Source organism: Perna viridis, chromosome 6 (assembly GCF_037379345.1).
Source record: "Perna viridis isolate PV_CMFRI_1.1 ecotype Kerala chromosome 6, ASM3737934v1, whole genome shotgun sequence".
NCBI classification, from domain to species: domain Eukaryota; kingdom Metazoa; phylum Mollusca; class Bivalvia; order Mytilida; family Mytilidae; genus Perna; species Perna viridis.
This window is the reverse complement of record NC_142450.1, coordinates 798,361-824,502: the sequence shown is the minus strand read 5'-3', so window position 1 is coordinate 824,502 and position 26,142 is coordinate 798,361. Positions and strand designations below refer to the sequence as shown.

The 26,142-nt window shown below is 34.5% G+C and overlaps 1 protein-coding gene and 1 pseudogene across 5 annotated transcripts in view; one reads left to right on the top strand and one right to left on the bottom strand.

Annotated features, from left to right (window-relative positions):
• Positions 1-1,462: 1,462 nt before the first annotated feature.
• On the bottom strand, positions 1,463-3,260 carry LOC148613142 (uncharacterized; annotated as a pseudogene).
• Positions 3,261-7,262: 4,002 nt separating this feature from the next.
• The window catches only part of LOC148613141 (uncharacterized), a 37,956-nt gene continuing 19,076 nt past the window's right edge, over positions 7,263-26,142 (top strand). Inside the window, exons 1-3 of one of the 5 annotated variants that reach the window (XM_088586335.1) lie at positions 7,277-7,328; positions 16,122-16,205; positions 18,097-18,355. In XM_088586335.1, coding sequence (XP_088442461.1) covers positions 18,241-18,355 — 115 coding nt within the window. In that variant the 5' untranslated portion in view covers positions 7,277-7,328; positions 16,122-16,205; positions 18,097-18,240. Of the gene's footprint in view, positions 7,369-11,697; positions 15,203-16,121; positions 16,206-18,096; positions 18,356-26,142 lie in introns of those variants that run through there. The other 4 variants (XM_088586337.1, XM_088586333.1, XM_088586336.1 and 1 more) reach the window with 4 other exon arrangements.

The following is a 26,142-nucleotide window of genomic DNA, read 5'->3' as shown; positions in this document are numbered from 1 at the left end:
GTTACTTTATGTTCTTTGTTGTGTATGTCTGTTTTCCATGTCTTGTCTTTGTCCCTGGATTACATTCTTTTGATTATCGCTATAACCTTGGTTCCCTTGATTACTCTTCCATGTCTGGTCTTTGTCCCTGGATAGCATTCTTTTGATTACCGCTATAACCTTGGTTCCCTTGACTACTCTTACACTACATTTAGTGTATTTTATGTAACTTAAAATTACCATTCCCATGGTAGTACTTTTACTCAAGCAGTATGTCATCTTATTTGTCTTTGTGCAACAAGACCGGTCTTTGCGGGGTTTAGACGGACCGTTCGTCTACCCCGGACTTGACTTTTTATGAGCAACTCGGCGGGTGTTTCTAGAAAAGCAGAGGACGCTTACCTTACCGGTGCACCAGGTCCATGCTCCCAGTTTTTGATGGAATGCGAGTTGCTTATCTGCTTTTGTTACTTTGTATGTATGATTTTAGTTACTTTATGTTCTTTGTTGTGTATGTCTGTTTTCCATGTCTTGTCTTTGTCCCTGGATTGGGACCTTAGAAATACCCAAGAATACCCCAGAATACCCCAAAACATAATAAAATAATCAGGATAATTAGAGAAAACATATATTTTTTTATTGAGACGTGATATTTTTTAATGAAAAATATAATAAATCAGTGAAACCGGTGAGTTCCGACAGACGGATTGTCAATACGGCAGAATGCATCCAGCACGGATTCGCTTGACCGAACATAGTAAACCTGGCCATGACATCAAAGGATAGTGCAGCGGTGGCCATTTAAATTGCAAACATTTTCTTGAATACTTCGATTTATTGATACATCACCGTGATGTAAGTCAACATCCATCAAAGAAACCAATCGATTATCGTGCATAATTAGCATTGCGTAACTGGTCACATTGATAAATTCTGGGTGTTCGTCGGGAAAAAAATTCAGAAAAAAAAACTGAGTAAAAACATTATCTTTCATCAAATAAAACATATTTCAATCAAATTGGTGGTTCAAATTTATATTCTGAGGTATTCTTGGGTATTTCTATGGTCTGCCTGGATTACATTCTTTTGATTACCGCCATAACCTTGATTCCCTGGGTCTGTCTAAACACCGCTTAGCCCCTAACAGTGCACTTAGCCCGGGATGGGAACACTTATGTGTGCATATTAGTGTCAATAGACAAAATTTGAATTATGAAGATGTTGTATTTCGATTTTTGTAAGTATCGCTGCAGCAATTATTGATTTAAACGTGTTTTAAGATATCATAATGACACGTGCCTGTATATCCAAGTTCAGTAGACCGTGAAGGATTATCACACCTACACATTTTATTACTAATTATTAATTGGTGTAAATAACAAAGTAAATGTAAATTATTTTGAATGATTTATTGCAGCTATATATTGTATAATAACATGTAAAACATCAACAAAATAAAGACATTTGCAGAACTATTGTCATGTTAAAATCTTGGCTTTGTACGGCAGTTTCTAGGTCTTGTTCTTTGGTATGGTTTGGCAGCAAGTCTTTTTGGTTGTGGAACTTCAAAGTTTTTATATGAAGACTTAATGCTGGTATTCTTGGTGGTAACATCATTTAGAAGTCTATGCAACAGGTAGTTCTGTTGTTCTTGTGTTTTGGTTTGCCAACTCTGGTAACTATGTAAGTGTTTTCTGTAACGGCCATACAATTCATAATTCCCACTACCGTAAAGTGAACGTTTTAAGTCTATGAAATGCACGGTAACAATATCATGTAAGTCTTGTATCAAATTCGGAATTGACTTTGGTTGCCAGTTTACTGCCTTCTTGAAGGCGTGATTTATGGATTCGCAGTTGTTGTTTGTCCATAAACGATTGTAGTCCAGTTGCCAGTTTGGAATGTTAACATAATGAAACAGTCTGTCTTTTAAACGGGTTTGAAAATACGAATCAAATTCAGGGTAGTTTCTGCTAATATCTCGAGCCTTGATATGAAAATCTGAGGGATCTATCGCCGATGTCAGTCCGTTGAACCCAAATAGGTTATTTAGAATATTTGTTGCATCCAATTTTATTTCTAAGGTGTTCGGAAACATTGTCTTTAATGTGTTTAGTGCACAAAATTCGTTCTATGTTAGGAAAGACACTGTCAATTGCTTTTGTCAAACCACTCTCATCGTCGCTTCCAATTCGTAAAGCGATGCATTTCACACTTTCCTGAATGCGTGCTTTTACATGAGATAAAAATGTGTGGTACGAAAGGAACGAACCTTCCCAGTGTAAGAACATAGGGCCTATGAAAATCGGATGATCACCAGTTTCTTTTGACACCACCTTCTTGTTTTTGTATACTAGATTTGTGACATAAACGGCGCCAAGGTTAAAAGTTCTATCTATACCTAGAATGCAATCTTGATCGGTCATCAAAAATTGTTTCAAATCATCTAGTTGCTGTTTAGTGTAACAAATAATGGACGGGGGTTTGTTGTTGCCGTGTGTATATACCACTTCTTGAACAAAGCTGTCATTGTTTACCATCGCCAAAACTTCAATAATTTCATCAGCAACGTTTCCAATGGCAGAGGAAGACGATTTCTTTTTTTCGTTGTACTTCTTGTTTCTTATTTGGTGTCTGTTCCTTGGTGCGTTGTCTGAATCGGTTAGAACGAGATTTTTGTATATCTCAGAAGAAGACTGTCTCTGTTCAATGCCTGTTTTTATCTTATCAAAAACCTTTGGTTTGGTTCTGATGTATTCTTGGGTCGTGTTTTTGGAATAAAAGAACAAAGTCTTACTGGTCAAGCATCGGACAAAAATCAAACTTAGTTTTCAGAAGTTATTCAGATCATTGCGTTCTTTTAAGGGGTATATTTCTGGACAAAAAAGAAACAATGATCAAATAAATCTTACTGAGTTAATTTCCAATGTGCAACAAGACGACGGGCGATACATTGGGGGCGATATATATATACTCCGCGGTTAGAATTTGTTCAGATATTTATTTCGTTCCATATCTTATAATTTTATAATTTATATTGTAAATACGGAAAGTGATAAATGCATTACCTAAAAAAGAAACAACAATCTTTCATCTAAATTAATAATAATTAATATATATGTATATTTATATATACTTCTTGCAATCTATGTGAGACCATGTCATAATCAACGGACGTAGTTGGTGATCCCCAAGGACGCCACATCTCGTATATTTTGTGAAATTTATATTGTATATTGTAAATGCGCTCGCTATGAATGTCCAGAATACCGATGTTCCATATTTAAATGATATTTAATTTTACTCAAAAAATCTTACCAAAACAAGAAATCTTTTTAATATTGCGACAAAAAGACTGTTTTTATATTTTATTCTTTATCGTTCTTTGTCTAAACTTAAAATGTTTTTATGAGATGAACATCAAAGACCATTTGTCCAAGCTAGTGCACATTTATTTTTCGCCAATTCTATTGAATAGGTCATTATTGCATATAATTGAAGACAAACAATTAATCATAAATTAATTGACAAGCCGTATATTGCTTGATTAACTTGTTAATTTGTATACGCATAATAGCACACGAAATTGCCGGCACACATACAGCGCGTGCCGTTTTAAAAACCGTTTTTTCCTAAAATATAATAACAATATCTCTAAACAAAGTTCAAATATATAACCATATCTGACATATCTTTTCATCCCAACCTTCAAAAATATAGATATTAATCAATATTTGGGGCTAAGTGTACTTATCCGGGGCTAAGCGGTATTTAGACGTGCCGTGATTCCCTTGATTACTCTTAATATACATTTATGACGTATGCGTGTATAGAAGATACTTCAACTACATAAAATTATAAAACTTTAAAATTATCCTTCAATTAATTCTTTTTATGCTCCTAAGACATTCATCAGCGTAGAAATTTGTTTCTCCAAAATCACCTAATATAATTATTTTTCTTTGTTCTTGCGAGATAAATTGCGTGATACATTTAAAACTTAGTAATACACGCATCTCCTCATTAACAATTGACACAGGATGTTAATTGCCAAACGTGACACTCTTGTGTAATTGCATGAGGGCGTTTAGCGACGAACGACTATCACTGAGCCATGTGCTTCAAGACATAGACTCTAAATTTATCTGAGCTCACTCCTTTGGATATATATTGAACATATACTTTAATATGCTTTTTTTTTCTTTTCTCCGTACCAATGCTTATTGAATGTAAGAGAAATAAAGATGTATACATAAAACAGCTGATACTGCGGAAACAACGAAAATATTGCAAATGCTAGCTGTAAAGTAAGTAAGACAATAACACAAATCCTGAACATTGTGAATGCGCATAAAAATACCAGGAAACGCGATACATTGTAGATAAAAAAAAATCGAGCCGCGGTAAAAGCTCTCAAAGTTTGGTGGAACAAAACGTCGTTATATTCATTTCATTTCGTTTCATACGACAATTAGGCACAAATTAAAGAATTAAAATATAAAAGATGTCAACAACACTAATTAAAAGTTTTAATGCAAACATCGTAGATTGTAGGGTTCTTGTGCCTGCAGCTCAAGCGATTAGTAAATGACATCTATGTGTGCGTGAGTGAGGATTACTCTAGAAAAGTTTGGACTTTGAGTCTGGAGACAGGATTAGGAGAGCTATATTGATAGCCTTGAAGCTTTGGAGTTAGTGTGAGAGTTTGATACACATGTATGCACAGCTTAATGTTAAGCCAATATAATCCCGTGTATACTGGTATCTGGTATATTTAGGTAGTAATAAAAATGACTGCATAAAAATTGGACTTTGATCCCTGTTGTGTGAATCTCCTGGTTTCTCCTCGCCTGTCCACAAAGTAATTATGTGTAGTACCACAAATAGTTGTTATAAATTCTAGGAGTGCTTGGTAGTGTTCACTATATACATTTTAACGCCCGAGCAGTAATATTTCAACTATATTCAGGCAATGAACATGAAATAGGATGATAAAATGAACATGAAATGATGATGTTGAAAAGAAAAAGGGGTGGGACGCAAGGATTATAAGGTCGACAAATTTTGAAGACCACGAGAAAAAAAGCGGGATGGGTACGGTCGGGCAATTTAGCCACCTGTGGCGGAGCGCAAAGGTTCCTACTCCTACCGAATACCACAGCAAGGTTCTTAACGTGCGAGGAACGTGGCATCTGTTCTAACACCGTGCACCACTATGGTTTGCGGTCAGGTTTTCCGTATTATAGCCCGACAACCCCAGCATGTAACACGCCAGGAGTACACCATTCCACCACCTGGGACACACAACCCAGTTGCTCTGTGAGCAGAGCACCTAGCGCCCGGCTATGCTTCTGAGCACTATTTAGTCGCTTTTACGACAAGCTTAGCACTGCTGCAGGCCTATCGTTTCCCTTTCTTTCAACTTTATTCAACCCGACTCTAAGACACATATTTTGTGCACGCACGGGCACCATCCGACATTTTACCGATGGTAGTCAATTTTCGGTTTCCACAAAGCCTGGAGGTTAATAAGTTGTTTTCTATGATTTTTAAGAAAGAAAAAGTAAGTAAAATAAAATTAAATATCGACCTAGCTACCAACCCTTTTTTTATATGAAAAAGGAACAGAGGTATAATTTCGTTTGGCCCTAATCATATTAAAATAAATCAAGATATTTTGAGGGAATATTTTTGTAAGGCTTGTATCTTATAACATTGAATTTCCACCACCTAAGTCCTCTTTACAGTTTATAAAATTCCTTCTTTTTTTTCTTGTTTTTTTTTTCATTGTCTTAAGAAATAAAATGCACATGAACATACGAACAAGAATTTCTAATGTCTTAAAATACTCTATAACACAAGTGAAATCATACTTTTAATTTGACAACATAATTTTTTTTTTCAAATAGGCCTCAAATGTTCTATTATCTTCGTTTCTACCTTACACCTGAAATGAAATGATAGGTGTCTGTTTCTACCCATTTTGTTTAGATATTCCGATATTGATCCAATACTTTTAACACAGAAATAAAGAATAATACGATGATGAAATTAATTAAATGCATACTATACTCGGCGTCACATAAATAACATACTGTTAAAATTTGAATAAAAATATTTTCTACGACTTTATTGACACCAACCGCCGTTTAAATTGTCTTAAATGACTTGCTCATTCGTTTAGCCAAACAGCTTCTCAAAAACAAGTCGCTTATTAGCTTAAATCATGCGTAACAAATCCTTACGGGAAAATCCCATACTAATATCCGCCATGTTGGTTTTTACGGGACGATTTGTTTACAAACGAAATGCGTAAGTTCCCGTCGAACTCCGGTGACAATCGTCTGCTTGATCAACTTCTCGGTATTATACGTTGTTCGCGTAAAATAAATCCGAGATATCCGAAATAACGCCGAATTGCATTCTGGGTTCTTCGGTTTTTGGACAAACCATTTAAACGTAAACAACATCTCCTAGCAACCCGATCACTGTAAACATGGCCGACTTTTTACAATGTAAATATTGCCACCTAGAATTAAAATCTGACCGGAATTTAACGATTCAATGTTTAGGGAGAAGCCGTTTGGCTAAACGAATGAGCAAGTCATTTAAGACAATTTAAACGACGGTAGGTGTCAATAAAGTCGTAGAAAATATTTTTATTCAAATTTTAACAGTATGTTATTTATGTGACGCCGACTATAGAAACAGATCAAATACTTAAGGAATTTTACTATTTGGTCTTCATTTGTACCATTTTCGGTCTTCATGCTGTGATACTTAAATTTCGCCCACAAAAACCGAAGTATAAATCTTAGTAAGTATTTAAATGCACTGAAATGATAATATCCAACTATAAAAAGTTAAAAATAAGTATTGTTATTGTAATTTTGATATATGGTCTTCTTTGGTTTTCATTTCTACCGTTTTGGGCTTCATTTCGCGATACGATATTTTCAGCCATAAAAACCCATAACTCGAAATATATGTTGTGGAAACAACTTAAATGCATCATATTATTAATATTTTATACAAAATAAGTAAAATAAATATATGTATATAGCAAAATTTAGGGTTGGTCTTCTTTAGTCTTCATTTCTACCATTTTGGTCTCAATTTCGCGATATGGTGTTTTCAGCCATAGAAACCCCAGACCCGAAATATATGTTTTGGAAACAACTTAAATGCATCATATTAATCATACTTCACACAGAAAAGTTTTAAAAAACGTATATGTTTATTGCTCATTTTAAGTTTGGACTTCTTTTGTCTTCTTTGGACTTCATTTCCACCCACCGTCCTGATACGCTCTGCCTGACTTGGATCACCTTTAATGGCTTTATGTCAAAGTAAGCATTGGATAAACGATGGTAGGATTTTCTGTTCACTGTAAGCATATTTGTCTCTACGTCCTTTACTTAATACTACAACCGCCAGCTGTTGTTACGAAGTGAATACAGAACAAAAAAAATATATATATCCAGGAAATCAAAAACGAAACAGAAGTAAAAAATGCCTTTATTTTTATTCACCAAATTTTGCCCAAATGTCCAAACTAGATTATAGAAAAGTTTACTTATTTTTTTAGAGCATATATATTCAGAGATGTAGCTCTCGTGTTCATATTATTCAGCCGAAAAGCAAAGTCAATAAAATGGCTTCGCCAATCTGCGGAAGTCACGTGACAAATGACCCCAGCATGGCGATATTTTTCACTGCCAAAACATGCACTGAAAAATCGACTCGTTAGAACTTCATTGATTACATCGGCAAAATTAACCGATATGCTTCCATCTTTGTTCATTTTATCATTAAAATATAAGTACAAAAAAACCAAAATATCTCGCAGAAGAGATTCTGTCAGCTTTTTCCAGACGAACTCCTTGTCAAAAATTCGTCGCCTAGCGAAATAAAAATAAAGATATCTCAATTTCTAGATTTTGAAACACTGAAATATTTCACACAATGAAGGACCGTTACATTTCTGAGCTGCAGTGAATGTTTTTACTTGCGAAGTGGTGTTAAATGCAATTATGTCAGCTTATTTAAAATTTCGTGCTTGACAGGGGAGGCAACTGTGTTCGGAAGTGTCAGTAAAATTAGGAAATAATAATTACTTGTTGCATTTTGACGCCTTACCTCTTCATATTACACAAAAAATATATACTATAATTTCAAATACATTTACAAACAGAAACATGTAGGAATACATTTTTTTATTTCAAAATTCACTGCCATGAAAACAATTTGGTACACATGGGACTGTAATGGGTTCTACTTAGGTTTGTTCTCATACAAACTAAAATAATGTAATCGCTCTTAAAGTTGGGCGCAAAACATCAAGAGACAGGGTAGGGTTACATATTTTATTTCTAACAATGACACTGGATGTCTGGATATTACAAGGAAAAAAAGGCCCTGCAAAATAAATACAATCATAAGTACTCTAACTTACAAACTTTGCAGAAAATATCAATTCTATATTAGACAAAATACAATTTATACATAAAACATCAATATTAACCGTGTACATGTAAATTCTGATTTTTAACACAGACTTTGTTCCATGCCACATTTATTCCAGCTTACATGTATATAAAATATTCGCATCTTGCCACTTGATATTCGCATCAAGCTACATATATAAATATTACCAAATATGCAAAATAATGTACGCTTGTAGTTTTAACAAACTTCAACAATATAAACGCAATTAAAATCGTAACACGCTATATCTTCTATATTATGTGGTAAGCAAACTAATTAACTATATACATACAAAAATAACTATACAATAAATTGACACTTTGCTTACCTAACATCAAGGTGCAAAGGCTGCAAAATCGTCTACAGTCTACATGCAAAACCTCAATCACAAACAGGTCAATCTATACTATAGGTGACATATCAAAATACCTGTAGAACAAAAATACCTTACATATAATATTTTGTCACCTGTATTAAATCACCTGTAAAACTGATTTGTACTTTTACGATAAAAATATAATTGATCCAGTTAACAAAAGTATTTACGGTTAACGAAAATGTTTACGATTGCCCTTTATATTTAAAATGATCAAGACATTAAATCATTCATTCCGGAGCGCTCGAATACGCAATCACTCAGTTTATTTATTTACACATTCTTTATACTGGAATTACGTTAAACTTGCTTATTTATGAAAAATGCATGAAAAACAATAAACGTTATTCTTTTAATAAATATGCATTTTATTATTAGATTTAAGCGTTTAACATCTACACAACACACATCGCTCAATCATCATTCAAATAGGGGAAAATCATGCAAACTCATTCCAATTAAAATATTCAGAATTCTGGCATATTATATAGATATATTAGTAATTTAGAAGTAGAACTAACCTGTAAAGTTGCAGTAGAAAAGAATATAGTAAGATATAAGTTGAATTAAATATTTCCAAGACACATCTTGTCTATCCGAGAAATTATTGAAGAGTGACATATAAAAGAACGAAAGAACTTTAGCGCCGAAAATATATCCAATAGAATTTAAAGAAAGGGAGTGGTCAAATCAACCATGAAATGGAAAACCCTTTGAATTCAATACAGTGAGATAAAAATTAACAGAACCACAGAAATAGTCATCGGTCAATAAGTCATATAACCATAAATCGTCAATTAAATATAAACTATAATTATTTGATAACCAGTTCCATTGAAATATCCATAAAACCATCTTTATTAGCCTAAGCAAATACAAATAAAATATAAAAACAAAAACAACAAATACAGTGAAACCTATCAAATTACTGTCTACCACAATGAAAAAAAAATATTGTTGCTATTTCGATGGTAGCTTTACCCACTAGCACTGCAAAACTGGATGAAATACAGGTATGGTTGTCAAATTAATTGAGTTCCACAATTTAGAACACAGAAAAATTTAAATATATTCCATTTATTTTGCCTGGCAACAAGCTATCAACAATATTTGTCGGTAGTAAGTATTACATGTCTATGACTACATGTACTTGGAGGACAAAATAGAACACCCTCCCTTGCTTCAGACTATCATCATACCATTCCACATGTGAAAGATTTTAATCATTGCCATAACATAACAAAACAAATATTGGAAAATACATGTACTGTGCATGTATTTGAAATAATATTGATCTAGAAAGTAAGTATGATTAATCTACAGTTCTACTGATTTGTTGCTGAAATAAGGTTAGGATTCAGTTTGATAGATTTGATATATTTTCAAAACTAGGTAAGTATATATTTTGCTGTCTATTAAAATAAAAAAAAAATAGACATAAAGAATTGATGAACTACCATCTTATAAATAAATAAACTTAAAAAATTGTAGTAATTATTACAAGTGTTCCTTTGTCTTTCCCCAGTGATATTTTTTAGATAATAAAAATCCTTGCTGCCTTTAATATATTGAGTGAAAATACTTTGTTCTTTTCATAAATTTTATTACAATGAAAATATTACACCATTTCATTATTAAAACAGTAAGAACACTTATTCAAAATAAAATTGTATTTGTGATAATTTAAAGGATAAAAAAAAATATACCAGCATATCACCTTATGGAATTATAATTTACATAACCTGAAGGTATAACACACTGTATTTCCACTTGTATGCCTAATTTCATTATAAGAGGGTATCATTTGAATATGACACAATTTTGATGTTTAGCAAAACAAATTTCACTTCTTCTTTACCTTTGAAAATTAATAACCAATTTAATACAATAAACTCACCCAAATATTTGACAAAATACTATATGTAATATTTTTGAAGAATGGAGGATTTTTATATTTTTCTTAAACTGATAATAGAATTAAATAAATGTACAAATAAGGACAAAATACATGAATATATGTGAAAAAATATTTGACTATACCTGTGATACTGCATTTCCAAATATCCAAAGCTCTAATGAGTGGAAAGGTATTTTCATAGAATTTCATTTATATATTAAAAAATCATTGGTGAAAGAGAATTAGAATGACTATTTTTTATTGATCTATATATATAGCTACATTCACAAATAATTCACTATTTGTTCATTAAAATAATGTATGCAGGGATTTTTATAGTATATTTCAAACTTTTTTTGGTGTATGTAAGCAGAAAGAATAAAGACACTAAAATTATGGACCATTCTGACTTGGTTGGGACAACCCAGTTTACATTTTGGTAAAATATATGTGTATACGTGGTGTATATTGATGATAAGAATGAGTGTTTACACCATGCCAAACACAATGTTCGCTGTTTCAACATAGATTGTGTGTTATAAAATTCCAGAGAAGTTTCTTTCAAACGCATGGAAAATGGGGGGAGGGCTTGAACCATTTCATGACTAATCCCATCAAAGATAATGCACAAGATATGTTAAGGTGGCATAACTAACCTGAATAAACATGCTCTGGTCCCAATTTTACCATTTATTGTCCGTATCCGTATCAACACATATTTTGGCGAGATAGCGCTTGATTTTGTCACTGACAGCGACATGCACATGCCATTTCAGTGGTCTCAAAAGTTTGCAAATAAACGGTGATCCCTACTTTGAAACAGTTAATCCCCTTAGATGGTCAAAGATCATTGGTCAATCTACAAAGAAAACCCCTCTATCTTTAATTATGACGTGTTAAATGCGATTCTGTCAGCTTTTTCATTGGGTAATAAAGTAAACAAGGGAAATCTCGTTTTCCGAGAGAGTGATTTTATTTCAATCTCATCGCTCACTGGTCCAATGAATTCACTCCAAAAATAGATGTAAACAAACATCAACCATTCTTTTCATGAATTTTACTTGAAATAACTGTTAAAGTTATTTATTAATTAATACTTTAAATGATTTTCTGAGGCATACAAGACTGAAAAATTTCGCTCGGTATTTAAAGCGCCCCTAATCGGAGTTATCTTCCCATTGTTCAGTGCAGATTGGGTGAAAGGAATTCGGGGTCACGGAGGTACTTTGCTGTTCGGCTGATTAGCCCCATGCAGGCCCGGGAGTCCGAAAATTGACTACCATCGGTAAAATGTCGGATGGTGCCCATGCGTGCACAAAATATGTGTCTTAGAGTCGGGTTGAATAAAGTTGAAAGAAAGGGAAACGATAGGCCTGCAGCAGCGCTAAGCTTGTCGTAAAAGGCGACTTAATAGTGCTCAGAAACCTAGCCGGGGGCTAGGTGCTCTGCCCACAGAGCAACTGGGATGTGTGCCCCAGGTGGTGGAATGGGGTACCCTTAGCATGTTACATGCTGAGGTTATCAGGCTATAATACTGAAAACCTGACCGCAAACCATAGTGGTGCACCGTGTTGGGAAAGATGTCATGTTCCTCGCACGTTAAAGAACCCTGCTGTGGTATTCGATAGGAGTAGGAACCTTTGCGCTCCGCCACAGGAGGCTAAATTGCCCAACCTTACCCATCCCCCCTTTTTCTAGTGGCAATCAAAATTTGTCAACCCTATTATCCTTGTGTCCCATCCTTTTTTTTTTCATTTCATCATCATTTCATGTTCATTTTGTCATCCATTTCATGTTAATCGTCTGAATATGGCTGAAATATTGCTGCTCGAACATTAAAACGCCAACAAACAAACAAAACAAATCATATTATTAAGTTGCTAAAACTAAAAGCATGTCGTGACAGGGCAGCCTACCAGCATTGTACTTGTAGTAGGTAGTGAAATTTAAATAGCCAGATAATTGACTTGGCCAAAGACCAGGGCTCAAGCTACTTGAGAAAAACAGGGAGGTGCTTGGGAGAAGTGTGGCGTGCCCAGGGAGAAGTGAACACGTACTTCATGCTTTTTGTCTTGGGTGCAATGAATGTCGTGGAAGGTGAGACTTAGATGTTGCTTTCCCAGCGGCAGCAACGGGGCATCCATACCTGCCAACTTTTGAAAATCCTCATGGGGGTTTTTATGCAGGACAACATGTGAACCAAAATTTTAGGACATATTTTGCAAACTGCATGGGTTTTACTGTAGTAATGTATGGATGAGATAATCACTATAGCATTAAAGGGCCTTTTTCAGATAAACAACATGTGCATGCACCCCCACCCCACCCCCCCCCCCCCCCAACACACACACATACTTCTTTTTGTGTTGGATTCCTCCAGAACTGATTAAAATTCTTATGTTTTCTCAATTTCAAAAAAATAAATGAGAAAACTCATTTACATTCAAATTCATTTCTACTGTCTGAAAATACATTGAACTCATATTTCCTTCTTTCCATAAATGTTACATGTAGTTGAAGTGGAGTTAGTGTTGAAGTTTTGAACTTGAAGATTGACAGTACAGCAATTGTTTTGGGCCAACACTTACATGTAGACTATGTGACAGTATGATGTTGAATAGTTTCTTGGGTTTTCATGGTCTTGACTATCCTTACGAATCTTGCACGACGGCCCCTTAAGGGGATTCTGTTAGTAATGCCAGTTAGTAGTAGAAGGTAGCGGAGGAGAGAGTAATCAAGGGAACCAAGGTTATAGCAGTAACCAAAAGAATGTAATCCAGGGACAAAGACCAGATAAGGAAAATAGACATACACAACAAAGAACATAAAGTAAGTAAACTCATACATGTACATACAAAGTAACAAAAGCAAATGAGCAACTCCGGTAGGGTAAGAGTCCTCTGCTTTTCTAGAAACACCCGCCGAGTTGTTCATAAAAAGATAAAAAGTCATGTCTGGGGTAGACAAAAGAGGAAAGAAAATTATGACACGTTGTACAAATCAGTCTTCATGGCGCAGATGGATACACCGTAGCGATCCACGAGTTCATGATGACAACCATAAAACTTATGTAATGATCAGACTTTAATCTTGTAGCAACATAACCCTGTTCCAGAAGCCTATTTGTTAGAAGTCTAGCGGGATACAAAAAGTCTGCGTAGTTTCGGCAAGCTCTGGCATAACGTATGAGTTGTGATATGAACACTCCATACGCAGGTGCTGGAGGGATGTTCCCACAGATGAAAGGAAAGATGATATTCTGAATGAAAAGTCAATACCTTTCCTTTACCATCAATTTTTAAGTGTAGGTCAAGATATGAGTCTGACCTCACAGTGTCTGTAGCATCCTTTATCTCAAGTTCTTTGGGGTAGACGCGATGTATCAAATCCCCAAAATTAGGATTGTTTAAAGGTAATACATCATCTATAGTGGAAACTGAGATTAAATGACCTATCAAAACGATATTCTTTCTTTCGGATCAGGTCAGCTATAAAGTCAGCCTCATAAGAGTGAAGAAATAGGTCAGCAAGTAGAGGAGCACAATTTGTTCCCTTTGGAATGCCAACCGTTTGTTGAAAAATGCATCCACCACACTTGACAAATATGTTGTCGATTAAAAATTTCAGCATTTCGTAAACATCTTCTGTATATTTAGAAGATGATTTGGAATTTTTTTTTACAAATTATGAGGTATCTCTGCCAAGAACTATATATTTGTATCTAGGTGTACCATCTTTTTTGGAAAAACAACGATGTATAATGTTTTGGAGTCGGGATTTTAACTGAGTAAGGGAAATAGAAGTATACAGTGTTGAAAAATCATAGGTTCTAATGCTTTTATATTCTGATAATAGTCTTGAACCGATTGTCTCCAAAAGATCTTTCGAATTTTTCAGGATCCACATTGAATTAATACCACTATGGGAGTAACAAGTATTGTGGTAGGTTTGTAGACCCTCTTTGACAGTTGTGAGTATAGAAGTTAAAAGTTTTGAAAGAGGTTTGATGGTACATTTTGCAGATCCAGCAATGTAATGTTGTTTGTATGTATTCTTGTGGAGTTTAGGAATCCAGTACATAGACAGTAAATCACAATCATCATCCTTGGTAGAGAGACCAAAAGAGGATAGCACAGATTTATGGTTTTCCACAATCTCTTCTTTGGAGATGGTGGTAGCAGTATAGGTCTTATGACTGCTATTATTTTCTACATCTTCCTCTGATAATAAATATTGGATGTAAAACGTTTTGCAGACACAAACAATGCTGTTTTGGGCTTTATCTGCTGGTACAACATATTTGTCATGTATAGTAGACAATGTTTATAATTAGCCCAGCCTTCGGGATGCCTCACTGAAGAACTCACTGAGAGTATGTCCTACTAGCGGCTGGGCTGCTCTGTTGATGCTCTGACCTACTTCCAGACCCCACGTGGGTCCGAGAGTGTTTCCTCACTCTAACTGTGAGTACATTAACGTGTAAAGTTTAAAAAAATTTGGTACTACTTAGGGGTTTTTAACATCCTTGACTACCCTGTCGGGTCTCGCACGGACGGTAAAAAATATAGTGAACTTGGGCAACTTTTACTTTTCATAAAATGCAAATATTCAAAAATGTTCTACTGAATTTCCAAAATCATCAATATTTAAAAGGAATAGTATTTCTTTTGATTATTGCAATCAAGACTTTTGGGAAAAATACTGCACTGTTGAAATTACAGGAAAAGTGAAGAGTGCAGCAGGGTTCTCAATAAGTTTTAAAGTAGGTGGCATCATTTAGGGCCCTCATGCCCAAACTGAGCAACAAAGGCCAGAGTGGGGAGAGCCTGAGAGGGGGTACCCCATGTTCGGTAGGTGGGGGTCCAGGGCTGTTCCGAGCAGATTTTGATCACTTATTCTTGATGCAAATTTTTTGGAGCTCATTTTGCTCAAATTTGATAATTCATGTGATTTTTTTCAGATTTGCATGACATGGCTTAGTTTGCATGTTGTTGAAAGATGTTGATATTTGTTTATACACACCGTCTATTGCTTTTTTAGTAAAATAAGGTGATATTTTTCTGTACTTGCACTGTGACATGCTTTGGTCAATGATGAACGGAAATGTTGAGTTGATTCATAAAATTCCCACGTATGCAATCTGTGATATGGAATCAGTACTGCCTTTGAAAAAGAAACGATCATGTCCATTATAAAAGTGAAGAATTAACCACGATTAAAGTTTGGTTATTGGTACTAATGATCACGACAAAAAAAATGGATTTATCAAGAAAACTAATCTGCATTGCAATAAACACCATGATTGAAGGTTTCTGATGCAATTTTTTTTATGTATGAAACGTGAAATAACCAAACATTTTTTTTTTCAATTTAATTTTTTAGCAACAAAATAACCGGTGCCAATGTCAAAGTAGACGGCGAAATCGCCAGTTGCTGGCACTTATTGAGAACCCTGGTGCAGGGAAGGTAACTCAGTTTGTATAAACAATGATAGTTTTAAAATTTGTTAACATATGTGGTTCTACAAATTTGAAACCTGTTAAAATGACAGTATTGTCAAATTAATTGTGAAGTAGAAATTAATATTTAGAAAATGACTGGATGTTCATAAAATAGTGATAGATCCAATTAGGATTCATTTTCTAATTGTCAAACCCTGATCAGCTGATTGCTCCCGGGAAATTACTTACCGGTCATAAAACATACTCTTACCTGTTTAGGCAGCAATTAACACCTTTTGTCAGATGTATGACTCTTCTAATTAAAAAAATGAGATTGAAACACATATTTAGGGGTTTGATTTCGGAGTTATTGGGTAATTTTGACAAAATCGGGTCAAATGGTAATAATTGTGAAGGTATGGCAGCATCCACAAACTTAACGTTAAGTTTTCTGACAAGTTCATTTGAACATGAACCTCTTACGCTACATGTACAATGTAGGTCAATGATATTTGGTGTACAAATGCATTACCATCATTGCATCACAAATTCATGCAAATTTTATGTGTATACCCCCGCAGTTATGGTCTGTTGACTTAGAAAATTTAACATTAAAGTTTTGCATTAAGGTTTCTTATAGTTCATGTAGACATTTTAAGTCAAACTAGAGGATGCCTGCGGAATTGCAGGTGATTGAGCAAAGTGTGGACACTACTAATATGACAAATCCAAACAAAATGAGTAATCGTTGTAAAGGATCTATGATCATCTAATATACAACAGTAGAAACCATAGGGCTCCGCCACAGGAGGCTAATTGCCCAACCCTACCCACCTCTCCCAATTTCCAGTGGCAATCAAAATTTCTCGACCCCATTATCCTTGTGTCCCATCCCATTTTTCATTTCATCATCATTTCATGTACAGTTTTGTTCAAATTGCTTTAGTGGTTTAAGAGTTGATCATTAACCTTTCAGGTTTTCTTTTGACTCAGATTTTTTTTAGCATGTACAGAGCGCAAAAATATGTACTTTTCTAACGCATGTAAGGGAATTATTTTTTTTCTTTTTTATTCACATTACTTATTTCGGGTATAGGAGGAGCTGATGTTTTACGATGATGATGACGACACCCACAAATGCAAAGAGAAGACTTTAAAAGTTGATATGGCCTGTTTAGGGAAAAAAAACAAACTCCATTAAATTACACTTGCAATAAACAATCTGACTGTTCCAGACATGCGTTGCATCAATGACATATTTTTGCAGGGTTCGTTTTAAGATTAGCAGTCTCTACCTGTAACCCAGTGCTATTAGCTAGTTGTCATGAGGCTTCGCCCAAGTTTTCAGTCCATGGCCAGTGGGCAGCAACACAGTAACCTTGTTTTTATTTTATTAAGAAATCTGTTTATGTGCACATTATAGGGGTCCTTCTTGGTCTGGTGTGAGGGTGTTAACATTTTTTCCTTGTCAAAGATCCTCATACCACATCAAAACACAGAAGAGGCATTAAAGTCCGGTAACGGCCAGTTCCTTGATATTGGTTATTTTCAATGTATCATGTGAGTTTTTTCAGACACACATTCACTCCGTAACCACCCTTTCATATGTATATACAAATATGTGTTCAACCCCGACACTGGGACCTGTTCAGTTATGATTTTTAATGGTTAAATAGGCTGAATTCAATAACTGAATTTTTATCATACAGTGTAATAGAAAAGGTACTTCAGCTAATATCAGTAACAAGAATTATGAGAGACAAGACTATAGATAACATGCTTAAGTCAATTCTTAAATCAGTTTACAAGTTACATTAAATTTTACTCTGTGTTTGACCACTAAGATGCCAATGAAAAAATGTCTATGGTGTCAAGTTCTGATATATTAAAACTGTGATAATCTACTTATTTTTCAGACTTGGTTTAACAGGAAAGTCTTGAGTTCATTACAACAAGTGCCTTGTGTGTTTGTGTTGTTAAAAATTGTGAAAAAAAAATGAAAAACTCCTAAGTGAACACCTACATGTACATGTACATGTATTGATTCTAAACCTTTTGGTATGGCGGAAAACTCAGCTCCCGATCAACAGCAGTCATCAGAACTGGTTCAACAACAACAATTACTACTGCGTCAACAACTTGATGAACTAAAAAAGACTGCTTCTAATTTAACAGGTAATTCATTTTGTAGCTGCAAAAAAACTGAGGTCATAGAATTGTATCACACTGTCGTCATCTTTGACATCTGCAGATTCTTCCACGTCTGCTAAATAACTGGAGTTTAAGTATATAGACCTTTATGAAATCATACCACAAGGTGCAATACCATGACAGGAATCCTTGGATGGATTATGTGGGTTATGACTTATGAACTGTTGAGGGATGAGTGGTCTGAAACAAGTATTTTCAAGATAACTCGACATAACTTGAGTAATTGTGAACGGATATTTCGGAAATTGTACCACAAGGTATTATACCACAAAAGAAATGCTGGGGCTTGATTTTGACGTTGTGACTAGAAGGGATTAGGAATAAGGGGTCAAAAAGGGGGTAAAGAAGAGACATTTTCCTGATATCTGGACAATGACTTGATTCTTGGTAACTGCATCTCGTGATTCTTTGACACGGTACCACTGGGTGCCATACAGTGGCTGCTGTGGCTTCCAAAATTTAGTTGCCAGAATGACCTTTAGCTGCCTCTTTTTGTTGCTAATTTCAGGAAGAGGAGCCAACATAGGTGCTAAAAAGTACGATTCTTTTTAGCTCACCTGGCCAAAGGCTTAGTGAGCTATTGCTATATCACTTGGCATCCGTTGTCATCTTCATTAACAACTTTTCAAAACTCTTCTCCTCTGACACTACTTGACCAATTGGAACCAAACTTGGTGTGAATGTATTTCAGGGTATCCTGCTTAGAACAGACGTGGGGATTTTTGATCCGTCAAAAAACATAGCTGCTGTTTTTAAAAATAGAACATAGGGGTCAGACAGTAGTTTTTGTACGCCCGTCAAAGATGGGACGTATTATGTTTTACTGTTGTCCGTCCGTTGTCCACACTTTGGACAGTAACTCAGAACTGCTTTCACCAACTTTAATGAAACTTTGGTGAATTGTTCATATCTATTGACGTAAGCTCCCTTTCCATTTTTATAAATTCCAGATTTTTCGTTTCTGTGTTATGAAATTTTTTCCTTAAAAATTGGGGTTTTCAAGTTTTGGATAATAACTCAAAAACGCTTCCACCAACTTTTATGAAACTTTGGTGCATTGTTTATATCTATTGATGTAAGCTCCCTTTTTCAATTTTATAAATTTCAGATTTTTCATTTCTGTGTTATGAATTTTTATACTTAAAAAAAGGGAGGTTTTCAAGTTCTCACACAATTACTAAAAAAAAAAACACTTTCACTAACTTTTATGAAGCTTTGGTGAATTGTTCATATCTATTGATGTAAGCTCCCTTCAGATTTGTATAAGTGTCAAATTTTACGTTTACATGTTATAAAGTTTTCTCTTTAAAAAAAACAGAAACAGCCTAGGAAATTTTATTCTTTGAAAAATCATTTAAAACAGACCATTTGTTATGATGATCGACTAATAAGTATAAAAGGTACTTGGTAACCTTGTCAGAAAAGTGTGTTTTAAACAAAATAGAAATGTTTGAGTGAAAAATCAAGACAACAAACTTAGTTGAAATTGAGGTAGCCTTGATAGTGCCAAATTTTTTGTGCATTTTTTATTTACTTTTTTTTAGGTGGGGGTGGGTATTCACAGTATTTCTAGTTGATCACATAATTCATTAAAAGCATAAGGACAAGTTAAAAGGGCAACAGGCGTATCATATGCTTAAAGCACAGCTCTTTCTTCACATATACACGTATCTCCAAAACCATTCGGTTTAGCCAAATTGCGCCAAGATAAAGTGTTCAGCATGATAAGATCCATATGTGGTAAAAAAATAGATATAATCTGTTTAGGTCTCACTAACCACTTCTAAAGTTTCCATTACTTTACATGTTAAAAAAGTAATTTTCAAAGTCTCACTGTGAATTCCCAGGACAAATGACATCTTAAAGTTGCATACCGTTGCGAAGCTTGGAAAATAAGGCTTCCAGAATCATTATGCTAATGGTACAATGATAGTAGAAATTCTTCACAAAATCTACTTGAATAAATAATACTGAAAATCCACATTTTTACCTGTTCTGCTAACTGACAGCATGGAGGCAAATTACTCACACATGTAAACAATATTCATACACTTTTGTAGTTAATTACATATATGATTTTAAAGTACACATTATCAGCTTCATTTTGACTACTTTTAATCATAATACACACAAATAATGCACTTACAATGCATATGTCTAGGTTCAGTGTGTTTTTGGTACTACATAGGGGGGTTGCCATTTGACCCGGAAGTGGTTAGTAAGACCTTAGCCATGTTGGAGTTATAGTCCTTTTTAGCTCACCTGGCCAAAGGCCATGTGAGCTATTGTCATCACTTGGCGTCCATCGTCGTTAACAATTTTTCAAAACTCTTCTCCTCTGAAATTACTTGATCAATTGGAACCAAACTTGGTTTGAATGTTCCTTGGGGTATCCTGCATAGAACTGATGTGGGGATTTTTGATCCGTTGAAAAAACATGGCCGCCGTTACTAAAAATAGAACATGGGGTCAGACATTCGCATATATCTCCAAAACGGTTTGGTTTAGCCAAATTTTGACGGGGTCAAAGTGTTCAGCATGATGAGATATCTGCAGTCAAACTTTCATTGTAATCTTTTAAGCCATGTTGGAGTTATTGCCCTTTTTCAACGTTTTTTGCTATTTTTTATGTTATTTCTTTCAAAAATTTTCTCCTTTGACACTATTTTACCGATTGAAACAAAATTTGGTTCCTTGGGGTATCCTGCATAGAATTGAAGTGGTTTTTTTTATCCGTTGAAAAACGTGGCCACTATTACTAATCAAAGTACTCATGTACTGCATCAGACAATCGTCAAATTCCAAAAATTGGGTATAAAAGAAAAGTTATGGTAACAATTTCAAACGTATCTTAACACTGACAAGCTTATTGTTGCAAATGGTTAATATCATATTGAATTCTTTGATTTATTTTTAAATTAATCATTCTGATTACGAAGGATATTAAAAAAAAACGCACACACTAAAATTCATGATGCATTGTTGCAGTGCACCAGTTTGCTTTATATTCAGGTTTGATGTCAGTTTACATGAAACACCTTGATAAATTAACACAAACTTTTTGACATATTGCATATTGTAATTGAACTACAAGGCGTAATACCACCATTTCATGTCTCCATGATTACTTTCTAAGTTAAATTCAGCTATCTATGAGGCTCATAGAAAATTTTGCATGAGTACAGATGGTGCTGGAGGGGTTTTATTATGATTGACACCCTTTATTTTAACTCTCATAAAAATATCAACATACCTTTGAGTTATGTGCCTTCTAAGAAAGAACTGTAAATTTAAAGTACCCAGATGCAGAAATCACTACCTTCATTTTTGAAATTTAGTCATATCAAGGGCATAGAGTTTTTGTCAAGAACTATTTTACCGTACACTTAGAAAAGAACTGAAGTGTTAAGACTACTGCTGACTCATTCAGCTTTCAGATGATACTAAGTTTTTATATCTCTACTTAACTATGAGAAAAATGAGATGCAATCTTAGGAATACTTCATGTCATTTCGAACTACTTTCTTATATGTGCAGAGGAATGGTTCACGAAACAGGTTATTACACCTCTAACTACTAGTTGGCCTTTCCCAGTTAGTAACTTTTCAAGTCGAAATTTATTTTATCGACCGCCAGGTCGACTCTGTCTGTCAAAGAGAAATCAATCAAACCAAGATTCTAGCGGAAATGAAAATGGAAAACAGACACACCAAAATGATACATAGAAAGTAACAAAAGTAAATGAGCAACTAGGACTCCACTAAAAACAGGGAGCATCGATCAGATTAACCGGTAGGGTAAGCGTCCCCTGCTTTTCTAGAGACAACCGCCGAGTTGCTCATAAAAAGTCAAGTCCAAGGTAGACATAAGAGGATGGAAAACAATGCATTACATGTTGAACAAATCTGCTTTCATCATGCAGATCATTCATCATTGAAATAAACATGTCCTAATATAAATGTCCCTCTCAACTAGCTACATTTCTCAGTGTATTCTCTGCCTGAAACCTCTTTCTGTATACAAGTTTCTTGATCGGAACCACTGCCACATTTTTGTAAATACTTAGTGTGTGGATCCGCCAGGGCCTGCATGAAATATCTGAAAACATCTCTTCCAATTGGTACTCAGCATACCTCTTTATATTTCATTTCTATGAACGATGACTTTTTATATTCTCGCAGGGTTTTCATTTCTAGTTAAACATCAAAAGTTTTATTATGCGTCTACAATAATTTATATATTTAACACCTTGGCATCTTTTAACTAAGAATAAAGCATTTATAGGCAATTTGTATATATCGACAGAGAACGATTGGTTTATTCGGGTAAACGCATAGGAATAAACAGGTACTGATGAGAGTTTAGATGTCAACTACTTTTAATTGAATCATTGACAATTCAAACCAAATTAATCAGCATATTTAGTTCGTAGTAAAAGTTGTTTATTGGGTGTGTTTATTGGCGCAAATAGCATCGAATTAATTATGATGTATTAGAAATGCCTATAAATTGGAGCCAACTATCTGCGTTTGAACCTTAATGAGGTCAGCCAATTGGACTATTTTCCTGTGGTAGTGCAAGATAATTCCAGATGCTAACAGGCTGCTATATTCTGATCTTCAATCTAAAATGATAAAAATAGAACATAGGGGTTAGACAGTAGTTTTTCGCATATATCTCCAAAACCATTAGGTCAAAATCCATTGCACAGAATTCAATGAAAGTTGGCATATATGTTCCTTAGGGTATCCCACGCAAAATTATTGTTGGGATTGTTGATTCATGAAAAAACATTGATGCCGTTACTAAAAATAGAACATAGTGGTCAGATGGCAGTTTTTTGCAAATAACTCATAAACCATCGCCTTTAGCAAATTTCTGGCATGGGTAATATTGTTCAGCATCATGAGATGGACTTATGATGAAATTTTCAAAACAATTGGTCAACTGATGTAGGAGTTAAGGGCCCTGAAACAGTTCTTTTTGTATTTCACATGTGCAACTTTGAAAATCTTCTTAAAATCCATTGCGCAGAATTCAGTGAAAGTTGACATGTATATTCCTTTGGGTATCCCACACAAATTGACAGTTGGGATTGTTGATTCATGAAAAAACATGGCCGCTATTACTAAAAATAGAACATAGGGGTCAGCTGGCAGTTTTTTGCAAATAACTCAAAAACCATTGCCTTTAGCAAATTTCTGGCGTGGGTAAAATTGTTAAGCATCATGAGAAGGACCTATGCTGAAATTTTCAAAACCATTCATTGATAATGTAGGAGTTACGACCCCTGAATCAGTTTTTTTGTTTTTTTTTTCACATGTACAACTTTGTAAATCTTCTTCTCTAAAACCATTTAAGATCATTGAATGAAAATAAGCATAATAGTTCTTTAGTGTATTGTGCTCAAAATGACTGTTGTGAATTTTAATCTGTGAATAGATATGGCTGCCTAGACTAAAAATGGAACTTGGGGGTCATAAGACGGGTTTTTGAAAAAAATTCAAAAATTGTTGCCTTTAACAAAATTCTGGTTCAGGTCATGAAAATGCTATGAAAAGCATTTCTTGCATTTGACAATTTAGTTGATTTTAACTTAGCCTGTCTCATTCCTCAAGTTTTTCAAATAAGCAAATGGTTAACCAGGTGAGCGATTCAGGCTCTCTTGAGCCTCTAGTTTTATGAAATGCAATTAAACTATTAAATTTTTAGTTGAGCACTATTAAATTCAAGAAATTCTTCCATAAGTGTCTGTATAAAATGATTTAAAAAAAAATATGAAGCTACCCTACTTTAAACTCCCATATTTAGCTCACCTTGCTAAAGGCCATGTTAGCTTTTACCATCACTTGGTGTCCGTTGTGGTCATCATCTGTTGTCTTTAACAATATTTAGCTCACCTGGCCAGAGGTGGGGGATTTTTGATCCGTCGAAAGACATGGCCACCTTTAGTGAAAATAAAATATACAGGTCAGACAGTGGTTTTTCCTATGCGTGTATATCTCTAAAACCGTTAGGTTTAGCCAAATTCTGACATAGATATAGACATGATTTTAAGTATAGAAATTCACCATGATAAGTTACAGGCCAAGTATAATTTTTGCTCTGCTCTGATGATTTTTATCAAAATTACGAGCCTTGAACTTAGCAAAATTCACAGAAATAACAGTTTTCTGGACTTTTTTTCTGAACGTTTAAAGATACATGTATTGACATGATTTTTAGTATAGAAATTCACCGTGATGAGTTACAGTACAAGTGTGTAGTTGGTTCTGCTGCGATGATTTTTATCAAAATACGGGCCTTTAACTTAGCTAAATTCACAGAAATAACCGTTTTTTGGATTTTTTTTCTTAATGCTTGCAGATTATGACATGATTTTTGGTATATAAATTCACCATGATAAGTTACAGATCAGGTGTAGATTTTGTTCTGCTATGATGATAATTACATTGGATTAATTAAAACTCAAAGGAATCACAGTCTGGAGTTTGAAACTACCATTCTGAGTAACAGAATTTAGTTAGAAGATAAACATTTAAAGCCTAAAAACACTCTAATTCCTTTTTTATCGGGGTCCTTTTGCATGTATTTCTCTTACAATCAAATTTATTTGAGTATCCAACATGGGGATGCGTGGGGTATGTGAGTGCGCGCACTAATGTTCTTTAATTTAATGAAAAGAAAGATTTGCTCAAATGTGCATAATATTAATGTATAAATTTCAGTCACATGGACCAAAAGTAAGAGATATTGTTTGGTTAAAAACTTGAAAAGGTGGATATCGACGCCAGTTCAATTGACATTAATGGAATGAAGGAAACATGTGCTCAATGTATTTTAAAATAGTAGAAATGCATCTGAATGTAGTTAAAAGTTTTCTCGTTTATTTTTTTTTAAATTAAAACTTCAGAATTTCAATTAGGTTTGGAGGAATCCACCACAAAAAATGGGCTTACAAACATCAATCTATTACAGTACATGCACATTGATCAACTGAAAAAGGCTATTTAATACTGTAGTAGTTGTCTCGTTCATACAGTAGTTTTTAGCACATTATATCTGCAAAACACTTTTTTGGGTTTTTTTTTTTTAACAGTTTTTAGCCATTATCACAAAACTATGATAGATAGAAAGAAACTTTCAGTTGCTGAAATGATCTTATGATAAGTCCTACCAAAGTCTTCTTGAGTCAAAATTGTTAGACAACTCCATGTAAAGGATAAAGAACCAAAATCTGCACAGAACTGACATGGGGATAATGGTGCATCTAAAAACATGGGTCGCCATTACCAAAAACAGAACATAGGGTCAGACAGAAATTTTTACATATATCTCTAAAACTGATAGGCTTGGTTGATTTCTATCCCTTGCTGAAATGTTCCTCATTTTAAAGCCTACAAAATTCTGCATTGGGTCAAAGATGTCAGGGGACTCCTTGTTAGAGTTATTACCCTTGTAATATGAAAATTAATGTTTGTTTTACAGTTTTGAGCCATATCTTGAAAAGTATGATAGATAGAAAGAAACTTTCAATTGCTGAAATGATCTTTATGAGTGTAAGGAGATCAAAGTTGTTATATCAAGATAACCCTGTTCCAGAAGCCTATTTTTTGAGAAGGCTAGCACTGTCAATACAAACTATGATAAAAGAAAACTACAGTAGAAAGAAAAAACTTTCTATTGATGAAATGACCTTATGATATGGCATAAAAGTTAAACCAGGTGAACCATTCAGGCTCCTCAGAGCA